Here is a 13790-nt window from a genome sequence, read left to right as displayed (position 1 = left end):
ATGAGCATGCTATTTATCCCAACCAGTTATCACCATTAACAAAACTGTGCCAGAATTGCTATTCTATATTTCCTTGTCTCACAAAATGTAGAATAAAAATTAATCAAAAAGTCACATACGATCCAAAATGGTACCAATAAAAGCTACAGGAGTTATATACAGTGTGGGCCATGTATATGGATACACCGAAATTGGGAATGGAAAAAATAAAGTTGGACCCAAAATGTCCGACTTCAAAATGGCCGCCATGGTCTCCACCCATCTTGAAAAGTTTTCCCCCTCCCATATACTAATGTGCCACAAACAGGAAGTTGACATCACTGACCATTCCCATTTTATGTTGGTGTATCCATATACATGGCCCACCCTGTAAAATGTAGAGCTAGGCCTATGTGGTATATATGGACTCGGCACTTAATAAACTTTTATTTTATGGAGGTGTGCGGTTTCATTTTCCGTTTAGGTTTCACTTTTTGCCATCAAAACATTTTTATTCCTTTTTTTACCTAAAAAAATAGCTTTATACTTTGTGCTTTAAGTGCTCAATGATATGCTGACTGTGCTTGATGTCTACTTCTAGAAAATATATAAGTGCCTACGAGATATGCAAAATGTTAAGAAATGCCTGGCAGTGAAAGGGTTAGTCGTAAATATGAGGGGGGTGATATCCCAAATATCTTCTTAGTTTGAGCCTTTGTTTTCTCATACTAGTAGTTTTTTAAATAACGTATGAAAGTGAGGATTTGTGTGTTCTACTTCTCTTCTTTCCTCTCCTTTATCCTAGGTTTGGAGCACTAGTACTTGTGAGTTTGTTCGAACACTAAATGGGCACAAACGTGGGATTGCTTGTCTGCAGTATCGGGATCGTTTAGTTGTAAGTGGCTCTTCGGATAATACCATAAGGTAAGCTGATGTATATATATTTTTTAAGTAAACACACATTTAAAAGTATAGGTCTCCAGGCTTAAAGGGCCACTGTCACCCCCCTCCAGCCGTTATAAACTAAAAGAGCCACCTTGTGCAGCAGTAATGCTGCATTCTAACAAGTTGGCTCTTTTAGTTTTTGGTGCATGTATTCCCAAAATAAAGTGTTTTATAACTTCTCCAAAATACCTGTCTTTCGCCAGGGAGGCAGGTCCTCATCCCCCTGCTTGAAACGCCACACTGCCGTCACTCAAATCTTCAGGGGCCCTGGGCGCTGCGCCCTCCGCGCTGTTTTCATGAAATCCGGCGCCTGCGCTGTGTAGTACTGTCTGGTACAAGCGCAGTGAGCTCTGGCCGTCTGACGTCACAGCCAGGCTTGCAGACTGCGCCTGTGCGGACAGTGCGGCCACCCACCTTGTGAATTCCAGCCCCGCAGTGTGTTATGCATTATGCAGAGTGCAGGGCTGGGATTCACAAGCAGGGCGGCCGCACAGGCGCAGTCTGCAAGCCTGGCTGTGACGTCAGACGGCCAGAGCTCACTGCGCCTGCACCAGACAGTACTACACAGCCACAAAAAAACTGGGAAAACTTATTGACTCGAGTATAAGCCTAGGGTGGAAAATGCAGCAGCTACCGGTGAATTTCAAAAATAAAAATAGATGCTCCATACCGTTCATTATGGCCCCATAGCTGTGCCATATAGTGCTCTGCACCATTCATTATTGCCCCATAGCTGTACCATAGAAAGCTGTGCCATATAGTGCTCTGCACCGTTCATTATTGCCCCATAGCTGTGCCATATAGTGCTGTGCACCGTTCATTATTGCCCCATAGCTGTGCCATATAGTGCTCTGCACCGTTCATTATTGCCCCATAGCTGTGCCATATAGTGCTCTGCACCGTTCATAATTGCCCCATAGCTGTGCCATATAGTGCTCTGCACCGTTATTGCCCTATAGCTGTGCCATAGAAAGCTGTGCTGCTGCTGCTGCAATAAAAATAATAAAAGACACCTCTCTTGCTTGCAGCTCCTCACGTCCCGTCCCGGCGTCTCTCTGCACTGACTGATCAGGCAGAGGGCGGCGCGCACACTATATGCGTCATCGCGCCCTCTGACCTGCACAGTCAGTGCGGAGAGAGAGACGCCGGGAAGACAGAGCGGCGCCCGGCGTGTGGAACGCGGACAGGTGAATGACATACTTACCTGCTCCCAGCGTCCCGCTCCTTCCCCCGGACAGCTGGTCTTCGGTGCCGCAGCCTCTTCCTCTGTCAGCGGTCACCGTTACCGCTGATTAGAGAAATGAATAGGCGGCTCCGCCCCTATGGGAGTGGCGTCCATATTCATTTCTCTAATGAGCAGTCCCACGTGACCGCTGAACAGGGGAAGAGCTGCGGCACCCGGAGACTGTGGGACGGGCAGAGGGAGCGCCAGGAGCCCCGGAAGCAGGTAAGTATGCCTCAGCGCCCTCTCCCCCTCACCCGCCGACCGTGACTCGAGTATAAGCCGAGGGGGCACTTTCAGCCCAAAAATTTGGGCTGAAAATCTCGGCTTATACTCGAGTATATACGGTAAGTTAAAGTCCCTTTGAGGGACTAAGTAAAAAAAAGTTAAAATAAAAAATGTAAAAATATATATAAAAAAACACGAAATAAAAAAATTATTATTTCATTAAAGTTGTTTTTATTGTGTAAAAGTGCCAAAACATAAATTTATATAAATGTGGTATCGCTGTAATCATACTGACCCTAAAAATAAAGTTGTCTCATCACTTTTACCATATGGTGAACGGCAAAAAAAAAAAAAACCCTAAAAACAATTCCTGAATTGCTGTTTTTTGTTAATTCTGACTCTCAAAAATCAAAATGGAAAGTGATCAAACAATGTTATGTGCCTGAAAATATGATCCTTAAAAACTTTGGTTTTGCACATTTTGTTGGAAAAAAGAGAAATTGCTAATCAACTTTCAACCCTTCTACCTCCCTAACAAAAAAAAAAAAAATTGTATCAACGATTATGCTGATGTAAAGTATTGTATATACTCGTGTAAAAGCCGAGATTTTCAGCACATTTTTTTTTGTGTTGAAAACGCCCCTCTCGTCTTATACATGAGTCATTGCCGGCGGGGGAGGAGGGGTGGGGGAGCAGAAGACATCATACTCACCCTCCTGGTGTCATCGCTGCATATCCGTCCCATCATCTCTGGGGGCCAGCATCTCTCTGTCTTCCTTCCTGTGCTGAGCGATCACGTGGTACCCCTCATTAAAGTAATGAATATGCACGCGTCTCCACTCCCATAGGCGTGGAGCTCATATTCATTACTTTAATGAGCGGTATCACTGACCGCTCAGCACAGGAAGGAAGACAGAAAGAGAGATGCTGGCACTGATATGCAGAGCCAGAAGAGTGAGTAGGACTGGAGGAGGGTGAGGAACTCGATATTCACCTGTCCCCGTTCCACCACCACGCTGTGACGTTCAGGTCAGAGGGCGCAATGACGTGGTTATTGCGCGCCCTCTGCCTGAACAGTCACTGCAGACAGCCGGCGACGCTGAGGAGGAGCGACGAGAGGTGAGTATGTAATTTTTTTCTCTTTTTTTTTTTTTTAATCGCAGCAGCATTATATGGGGCATATTTTAATATGGAGCAGCTTAGGAAGCCATCATTAACCTTTGTGCAGAATTATAGGGGGCATATTTTAATATGGAGCATCTTATGGGGCCATCATTATCCTTTGTGCAGCATTATATAGGGCATATTTTAATATGGAGCATCTTATAGGGCCATCATTATTTTTTTTGTGTAGCGTTATATGGGGCATATTTTTGTATGGAGGATCTTATGGGGCCCAACATGAACTTTATGGAGCATTATATGGGGCGTATTTTGTACGGGGCATCTTATGGGGCTCCTAATTCAATATGGATATTCAAAAACTTTAACCTACTGATGTCTCAATTAATTTTACTTTTATTGGTATCAATTTTTATCTTTGAAATTTACCAGTAGCTGCAGCATTTCCCACCCTAGGCTTATACTCGAGTCAATAAGTTTTCCCATTTTTTTTGTTATAAAATTAAGTGCTTCGGCGTATACTCAGGTCGGCTTATACTTGAATATATATGATAGACATGTTTCAACTGTTATTCATTATGTATTTTGTGTGATATAACTCTCATGTTTAAGGAAGGAAAAGTGCTAGGAGACAAATAGATAGGTTTTTGTCTTGATGAAGGGGTCCAGTGTGACCTTGAAACGCGATGACCTGTAAACCTTTTAATAAAATCCATTGAATTTATCCTGGTTTTGAGTCCTTATCAGCAGCGCAGTTGATGACACCTCCTTCTTACTTTTTTTCCTCAGGTTTAAGGGCATAAAAATGTTAAAGTTTAAAACTTTTCACAAATAAACACAAGAAATGTCAGCCCCAAAAAATAAGCTACAATGTGTCACAAAAAAATGCCTCAGAATCACTGGGATTTGTTGAAGCGTTTCAGAGTTATTACTACATAAAGTGATACTGGTCAGAAATGTAAAATTTGACCTGGTCAGGAAGATGAAAACAGGCTGGATGGTGAAGGGGTTAAAGGGAACCTGTCAAGTAAAAAACAAAACAAAAAAAAAAACACTATTAACCTGCAGATACTGCGTTCTGAAGCAGTGCAGCCTTTAAGGCCCCGTCTCACACAGCGACGCTGCAGCGATACAGACAACGATGCTGATCGCTGCAGCGTCGCTGTGTGGTCGCTGTGTGGTCGCTGGGGAGCTGTCACACAGACCGCTCTCTCCAGCGACCAACGATCAGGGGAACGACTTCGGCATCGTTGAAACTGTCTTCAACGATGCCGAAGTCCCCCTGCAGCACCCGGGTAACCAGGGTAAACATCGGGTTACTAAGCGCAGGGCCGCGCTTAGTAACCCGATGTGTACCCTGGTTACCAGCGTAAATGTAAAAAAACCAAACAGTACATACTCACCTTCTGTTGCCCGTCAGGTCCCTTGGCGTCTGCTTCCTGCTCTGACTGAGCCGCCGCACAGTGAGAGCTGAGAGCAGAGCGCAGCGGTGACGTCACTGCTGTGCTCTCACTTTACGGCGGCTCAGTCAGAGCAGGAAGCAGACGCCAAGGGACCTGACGGGCAACAGATGGTGAGTATGTACTGTTTGTTTTTTTTACATTTACGCTGGTAACCAGGGTACACATCGGGTTACTAAGCGCGGCCCTGCGCTTAGTAACCCGATGTTTACCCTGGTTACCAGTGAAGACATCGCTGGATCGGTGTCACACACACCGATTCAGCGATGTCAGCGGGACCTCAACGACCAAAAAAAGGTCCAGGCCATTCTGACACGACCAGCGATCTCGCAGCAGGGGCCTGATCGCTGGTACGTGTCACACATAGCGAGATCGCTACTGAGGTCGCTGTTGCGTCACAAAACTTGTGACTCAGCAGCGATCTCGCTAGCGATCTCGCTATGTGAGACGGGGCCTTTACACTGAAAGCCCGGCTACTGAGAAGAAATGAACTTTATTCTTTTAGGCAGGCTCCGGCTTTCAGTTGTAGAAGTGAGCTTGTGCGACTTCAGTCACCGCTCAGCACATAGTGAGCGGTGGCTTTGACCACCCCCTACCGCCCCCGGTGCAGATTGACATCCGTGCAGAGCTGGCTGTCAGTCAATGCTGTGGCATGGTTACATCCACTTCTCACTATGCACTGAGCAGTGACGGAATCCCCAGTAGCCAACCCCTACGATTGAAAGCTGGAGGCTGTCGGGAAGAATAAACTTCATTTCCTCTTGGAAGCAAGGCTGCACTCCTTTAGAATGCTATTACCTTATTATATTAATCCCATATCTGCAGCTTAATAGCATTTTAGGATATGACCGCTTTGCTTTACACCCCCAAGCCTGTTTTCACCTTCATGACCAGGCCAGAGTTTACAATTCTGACCAGAATCAATTTCTGGTAATAACTCTGTAACTCTTTAGCGGATCCCACTGATTCTGAGGGTGTTTTTTCCTGACCTATTGTACTTCATGATACTGGTAATATTTGTTCAATAGAACTTGCGTTTATTTGTGAAAACTTTGGAAATTTTGTAAAAATGTTGAAAATGTTAGTTTCCAAACTTTTAATTTTTATGTCCTTAAACCAGAGTTATGTCACAGAAAATAGTTCTTAAATAATATTACCCACATGTGTACTTTACATCAGCACAAAGTTGGAAGCATAATTTTTTTGTTAGGAAGTTAGAAGGGTTAAAAGTTGACCAGCGATTTTTCAAACAAAATTTACAAAACCATTTTTTTGGGGACAACGTCACATTTGAATTGAATTGAGCCTATATGAAGAAAATACCCAAAAGTGGCAGCATTCTAAAAACTGCACTCTTCAAAGTACTCAAAACCACATTCAATAAGTTTATTAACCCTTCAAGTGCTTCACAGGAATTAATGGAATGTGGAAGGAAAAAGTAAACATTTACCATATTTTTTGCTTTATAAGATGCTCCAGATTATAAGACGCACCCCAAATTTTGAGGCAAAAAAATAGGAAAACATTTTTTTTTAAATAAAATGGTGGTGCTTCTTATAATCCATGCGTCTTACTGCTTACCGGGGAGGGGGGGAGGTGGCTGTGGTGAAGCGGGGACCCAGGGTCGCTGCTGGAGGAGGCAGGATTGGGGTGATTCTGCAGGCTGGGATGAAAAGATGTTCGGTAGTGCTGCTGGTGTCTGGCGCTGGTGCCCGGCGGCGCTGCAGGGGGTGTCCAGCAGTCCCGCTGCCCTTGTCCGGCACTGCTGCCCGGTGCTCTGCTGGTGTACCCAGTGCTGCGGGTGCCCGGACAGCGCTGCCCGTTGCTGTGGCGGTCTCCAGTGCTGCCGTGCCTCTGCCGACATTTTGTGAAAGACCAGAGCCCCGGCAGTCCCATGGTTTCCTGTGCGGTAGATTCCTTTAAAATGGGCGGCGCTTGGGCAGATGGAGATCTCGGGAGATGACATTTCAGCGCTGGACACCCGCAGTAGCACCGCCGGGCAGTGGAGACACCCGCAGAGCACTGAGTAGCAGCGCCGGACACCCGCAGCACTGCCGGATACCCCTTCATCCCAGCCTGCAGCAACGGTACCAGTAAGGTACATTCGCATTTAAAGATGTACCCCCATTTTCCCCAAAAAAAATTTGGGAAAAAAATGCGTCTTATAATCCGAAAAATACGGTACATTTGTTTTTTTTTCTCACAAAAATTTTACTTTAGACCTAATTTTTTTTTTTAACAAGGGCAATTGGAGAAAATGGACCACAAAATTTGCTGTGCTATTTCTCCTGAGTGCGCATATGCCCCATATGTGGGGAAAACTACTGTTTGGGCGCACATCAAGGCTCAGAAATAAAGAGTCGCCATTGGATATTTGTAGCACAAAATAGGCTGGAATCATTAGCGGACACCATGTTTCCTTTGGAAAGCCCCCGATGTGCCCAAACAGTGGAAATCCTCCACAAGTAACCAGTTTGGAAACAAGACATGTTAAGGAATGTATCTAGATGGGTAGGGAGCACCTTGAACCCACAGGTGCTTCACGGAAGTTTATAACATAGAGCCGTGGAAATAAAAAAATGTTTTTAGCCCCAAATTTCGCATTTTCACAAGGGTGACAAGAGAAAACTGACTCCAAAAATATGTTGTGCATTTGTTCCTGACTACGCCGATGCCCCATATATAGGAAAAAAACTACTGTTTGGGCACACAGCAGGGCTCGTAATTGAAGTAGTGATGTTTTGGAACGCAAATTTCGATGGAATGGTCCGCAGGTGTCATGTTGTGTTTGGAGAGCTCCTGATGTACCTAACAGTGGAAACCCCACACTAGTGACACCACTTAGGAAGCTAGACCCCTCAAGTGCTTCACAAAATTTTACAACGTTGATCTGTGAAAATGAAAAAAAAAATATTTTTTTTCCACAAAAATGTTTAGCCCCAAATATTTTCATTTTTCAAGGTTATCAGGAGAAAATAAACCCCCAAATTTGCCATTTTTCCTGAGTGCACTAATACCCTATATGGGGTCGAAAACTACTTTTGAGGCACAGTACAGAGCTTAAAAAAGAAGAAACACCATGTTGGAGTTTAGATTTGGCAGGAATGGGTTGAGGGTACCATGTCACATTGGCATAGACCCTCAGGTGCCAGAACAAGAGAACCTCCCCCCTCCTCCCCATAAATGACCTCATTTTATAAACAGAACTGGTCTCAGTTAAGCAGTGTCTTTTACAGAAGTGCACAAAACTTTGGCAGACCTCGATTTATGCATGCCTAAACAGACACTTCTGGACCATAGGTCAGACGGCGTCCACTGTGCCTAAATCTGCCTCACTATAGGGAATCTTCTGCCTGGGGTTTTGTCTGAATCATGAATTTCAGAGATTTATACCCCGGTGTAAGTGCCAGGGTTGATGTGAGCCGAACCTAACTGTCATCTTTGGGAGGCAGAATGAACAAATCAACAGCAAGTGAAGAATTGGTTTTACTTATTTTTTATGCTGTTCTTCATGCGTTAGAAATGATTAGACGACTTTATTCTTCTGGCTGGTGCAATACCAGATTTATAGTGGTTTTATATGTTTGGCTGCCATCACTCACTAAAAAAAACCTTTTTTTGTAATAACTAGTTTTTGCATCAATATATTTTGAGAGCTATAATTTTTCCATATTTCGTCCAACAAATTCATTGAGGGCTTGTTTTTTTGTGGGACGAGTTAACATTATTATTGGTACAATTTTCGGGCACATGACATTTTTTGATTTCTTCCTGTTCCAGTTTTTGGGAGGCAGAATGAACAAACGCCAGGAATTCAGGATTTTTTTTTATTTTTTGAAAATGCAATATCGTGTGGTAAAATTGATAAGGCAGCTTTATTCCTCTGGTCAGTACGATTAGGCTGTGTGCACACGTAGCAGATTTTTTGCGGTTTTTCGCTATAAAAGTGCTATAAAAACGCGAAAAAAAATGTATACATTATGCATCCCATCATTTAGAATGCATTCCGCAATTTTTGTGCACATGATGCATTTTTTTTTCTGCGAAAAAAAACCCGCATCACGATAAACGCAGCATATTCATTAATTTGGCTTATTTTTTGCGGATTTCCCACTATATTTATTGCATTGGGAACCTCCGGAAAAATCCTTAAAAAAAAAAAACGCACCAAAAACATGGTAAAAAACATGAGAAAAACGCATGCAGATTTCTTGCAGAAAATGTCCTGTTTTGCTCAGGAAATTTCTGCAAGAAATCCTGAACGTGTGCACATAGCCTTACAGCGATAACACACTTAAATCTTTGTTTTGCCGCTTTTATTTATACAATAAAAACTATTTTATAGGAAAAAAAATAAATATTTTTGCATCGCTTTATTCTACAAGCAGGACAAGTGTCATGATCTCAATGGCAAGAGAACATAGCATAAGCATATATAGGAACTAGCTCTTGGAAGATGGGAACTGAGCTGACCATGAACTAAACCTAACGCACAACTAGCAGTGGCCGGGTAGCATGCCTACGTTGATTCTAGATGCCCAGCACCAGCCGGAGGACTAAATAATGCTAGCAGAGGGAAATATTAGTCCTAGCTCACCTCTAGAGAAATACCCCGAAAGGAGACAGAGGCCCCCCACATGTATTGGCGGTGAGTTGAGATGAAATAACAAACGTAGTATGAAAATAGGTTTAGCAAATTTGAGGTCCACTTACTACATAGCAGAAGACAGAAAGGACACTTTCATGGTCAGCTGAAAACCCTATCAAAAATACCATCCAGAAATTACTTTAAAACTCTGGCATTAACTCATAACACCAGAGTGGCAATTCCCGTTCACAAGAGCTTTCCAGACACAGTAACGAAACTACAGCTGTGAACTGGAACAAAATGCAAAAACAAACATGGACAAGAGTCCAACTTATCTAGTAGTTGTCTAGGAGCAGGAACAAGCACAGAGAGGCTTCTGATAACATTGTTGACCGGCAAGCAACTAACAGAGCAGCAAGGTTATATAGCGACTCCCACATCTTGATGGGAACAGGTGAACAGAGAAGATGAAGACACCAGTTCAATTCCACCAGTAGCCACCGGGGGAGCCCAGAATCCAAATTCACAACAGTACCCCCCCCTCAAGGAGGGGGCACCGAACCCTCACCAGAACCACCAGGGCGATCAGGATGGGCCCTATGAAAGGCACGAACCAGATCGGAGGCATGAACATCAGATGCATTCACCCAAGAATTATCCTCCTGGCCGTATCCCTTCCACTTGACCAGATACTGGAGTCTCCGTCTGGAAACACGAGAGTCCAAGATTTTCTCCACAACGTACTCCAACTCACCCTCAACCAACACCGGAGCAGGAGGCTCAACGGAAGGCACAACCGGTACCTCATACCTGCGCAATAATGACCGATGAAAAACGTTATGAATAGAAAAGGATGCAGGGAGGTCCAAACGGAAGGAAACAGGGTTAAGAATCTCCAATATCTTATACGGGCCGATAAACCGAGGCTTAAACTTAGGAGAAGAGACCCTCATAGGGACAAAACGAGAAGACAACCACACCAAATCCCCAACAGAAAGCCGAGGACCAACACGACGGTGGCGGTTGGCAAAAAGCTGAGTCTTCTCCTGGGACAACCTCAAATTGTCCACCACCTGCCCCCAGATCTGATGCAATCTCTCCACCACAGCATCCACTCCAGGACAATCCGAAGATTCCACCTGACCAGAGGAAAATCGAGGATGAAACCCCGAATTACAGAAAAACGGGGACACCAAAGTGGCAGAGCTGGCCCGATTATTGAGAGCGAACTCCGCCAATGGCAAAAAAGCAACCCAATCATCCTGGTCAGCAGACACAAAACACCTCAGATATGTCTCCAGGGTCTGATTAATCCGCTCGGTCTGGCCATTCGTCTGAGGATGGAAAGCGGACGAAAAAGATAAATCTATGCCCATCCTAGCACAGAATGCCCGCCAAAATCTAGACACGAATTGGGTCCCTCTGTCAGAAACGATATTCTCAGGAATACCATGCAAACGAACAACATTTTGAAAAAACAGAGGAACCAACTCGGAAGAAGAAGGTAACTTGGGCAGAGGAACCAAATGGACCATCTTAGAAAAACGGTCACACACCACCCAGATGACAGACATCTTCTGAGAAACAGGCAGATCTGAAATAAAATCCATCGAGATGTGCGTCCAAGGCCTCTTAGGAATAGGCAAGGGCAACAATAATCCACTAGCCCGAGAACAACAAGGCTTGGCCCGAGCACAAACGTCACAAGACTGCACAAAGCCTCGCACATCTCGTGACAGGGAAGGCCACCAGAAGGACCTTGCCACCAAATCCCTGGTACCAAAAATGCCAGGATGACCTGCCAACGCAGAAGAATGAACCTCAGAGATGACTCTACTGGTCCAATCATCAGGAACAAACAGTTTATCAGGTGGGCAACGATCAGGTCTCTCCGCCTGAAACTCCTGCAAGGCCCGCTGCAGGTCTGGAGAAACGGCTGACAATACCACTCCATCCTTAAGGATACCTGTGGGCTCAGAGTTACCAGGCGAGTCAGGCTCAAAACTCCTAGAAAGGGCATCCGCCTTAACATTCTTAGAACCCGGTAGGTATGACACCACAAAATTAAACCGAGAGAAAAATAATGACCAGCGCGCCTGTCTAGGATTCAGGCGCCTGGCGGTCTCAAGATAAATCAAATTTTTGTGGTCAGTCAATACCACCACCTGATGTCTGGCCCCCTCAAGCCAATGGCGCCACTCCTCAAAAGCCCACTTCATGGCCAAAAGCTCCCGATTCCCAACATCATAATTCCGCTCAGCGGGCGAAAATTTACGGGAAAAGAAGGCACAAGGCCTCATCACGGAGCAGTCAGAACTTTTCTGCGACAACACTGCCCCAGCTCCGATCTCAGAAGCGTCGACCTCAACCTGAAAAGGTAGAGCAACATCAGGCTGACGCAACACAGGGGCAGAGGAAAAACGGCGCTTAAGCTCCCGAAAGGCCTCCACAGCATCAGGGGACCAATCAGCAACATCAGCACCCTTCTTAGTCAAATCGGTCAATGGCTTAGCAATATCCGAAAAACCAGCAATAAATCGACGATAAAAGTTAGCAAAGCCCAAAAATTTCTGAAGACTCTTAAGAGAAGAGGGCTGCGTCCAATCACAAATAGCTTGAACCTTGACAGGATCCATTTCAATGGAAGAGGGGGAAAAAATATATCCCAAAAAGGAAATCCTCTGTACCCCAAAAACACACTTAGAACCCTTCACACACAAAGAATTAGACCGCAAAACCTGAAAAACCCTCCTGACTTGCTGGACATGAGAGTCCCAGTCATCCGAAAAAATCAGAATATCATCCAGATACACAATCATAAATTTATCCAAATAATCGCGAAAAATATCATGCATAAAGGACTGGAAAACTGACGGAGCATTAGAAAGACCAAAAGGCATCACTAAATACTCAAAGTGGCCCTCGGGCGTATTAAATGCGGTTTTCCACTCATCCCCCTGCCTGATTCGCACCAAATTATACGCCCCACGAAGGTCAATCTTAGAGAACCACTTGGCCCCCTTTATGCGAGCAAACAAATCAGTCAGCAACGGCAATGGGTATTGATATTTAACAGTGATTTTATTCAAAAGCCGATAATCAATACATGGTCTCAAAGAGCCGTCTTTTTTTGACACAAAGAAAAAATCGGCTCCTAAGGGAGATGACGATGGACGAATATGTCCCTTTTCCAAGGACTCCTTTATATATTCTCGCATAGCAGCATGTTCAGGCACAGACAGATTAAATAAACGACCCTTTGGGTATTTACTACCCGGGATTAAATCTATGGCACAATCGCACTCTCGGTGCGGAGGTAACGAACCAAGCTTGGATTCTTCAAAGACGTCACGATAGTCAGACAGGAACTCAGGAATTTCAGAGGGAATGGATGATGAAATGGAAACCACAGGTACATCCCCATGAGCCCCCTTACATCCCCAGCTCAACACAGACATAGCTCTCCAGTCGAGGACTGGGTTGTGAGATTGCAGCCAAGGCAATCCTAGCACCAAATCATCATGTAGATTATACAGCACCAGAAAGCGAATAATCTCCTGGTGATCCGGATTAATACGCATAGTTACTTGTGTCCAGTATTGTGGTTTATTATTAGCCAATGGGGTGGAGTCAATCCCCTTCAGAGGAATAGGAGTCTCCAAAGGCTCTAAATCATACCCACAGCGTTTGGCAAAGGACCAATCCATAAGACTCAAAGCGGCGCCAGAGTCGACATAGGCGTCCGTGGTAATAGATGACAAAGAGCAAATCAGGGTCACAGATAGAATAAATTTAGACGGTAAGGTGCAAATGGAAACAGATTTACCAAGCTTTTTAGTGCGCTTAGAGCATGCTGATATAACATGAGTAGAATCACCACAATAGAAACACAACCCATTTTTCCGTCTAAAATTCTGCCGCTCGCTTCGGGACAGAATTCTATCACACTGCATACTCTCTGGCGACTTCTCAGTGGACACCGCCAGATGGTGCACTGGTTTGCGCTCCCGCAAACGCCTATCGATCTGAATAGCCATTGTCATGGACTCATTCAGACCCGCAGGCACAGGGAACCCCAAGGCCAGAAAAAACGCATCCACATTGAGCAACGCAGGATCCCCTGGTGTCAATGAAAAAGCCCAGTCTTGAGGGTCGCCCCGGAGCAAGGAAATCACAATCCTGACCTGCTGTGCAGGGTCTCCGGCAGAGCGAGATTTCAAAGACAAAAATAATTTGCAATTATTTC

The 13790-nt window shown here is 44.8% G+C and overlaps 1 protein-coding gene and 1 long non-coding RNA gene across 3 annotated transcripts in view; one reads left to right on the top strand and one right to left on the bottom strand.

Moving 5' to 3' along the window:
• The window catches only part of FBXW11 (F-box and WD repeat domain containing 11), a 156762-nt gene that overhangs the window by 114979 nt on the left and 27993 nt on the right, over nucleotides 1-13790 (top strand). For both annotated transcript variants that reach the window (XM_077266030.1, XM_077266029.1), the window contains one exon: nucleotides 785-903. In XM_077266030.1, the coding sequence (XP_077122145.1) occupies nucleotides 785-903 (119 nt within the window). The remainder of the gene's footprint in view (nucleotides 1-784; nucleotides 904-13790) is intronic.
• Nucleotides 3506-5551, bottom strand: LOC143773875 (uncharacterized). Its single transcript, XR_013215419.1, has 2 exons — nucleotides 5411-5551; nucleotides 3506-4589 (listed from the first exon to the last, which is right to left on the bottom strand). It is a non-coding gene; the product is annotated as an uncharacterized LOC143773875 (long non-coding RNA).

The sequence above is a fragment of the Ranitomeya variabilis genome, chromosome 5 (assembly GCF_051348905.1).
Source record: "Ranitomeya variabilis isolate aRanVar5 chromosome 5, aRanVar5.hap1, whole genome shotgun sequence".
NCBI lineage: Eukaryota > Metazoa > Chordata > Amphibia > Anura > Dendrobatidae > Ranitomeya > Ranitomeya variabilis.
The sequence above is the reverse complement of the archived record's forward strand: the minus strand, read 5'-3'. Positions and strand labels throughout refer to the sequence as shown.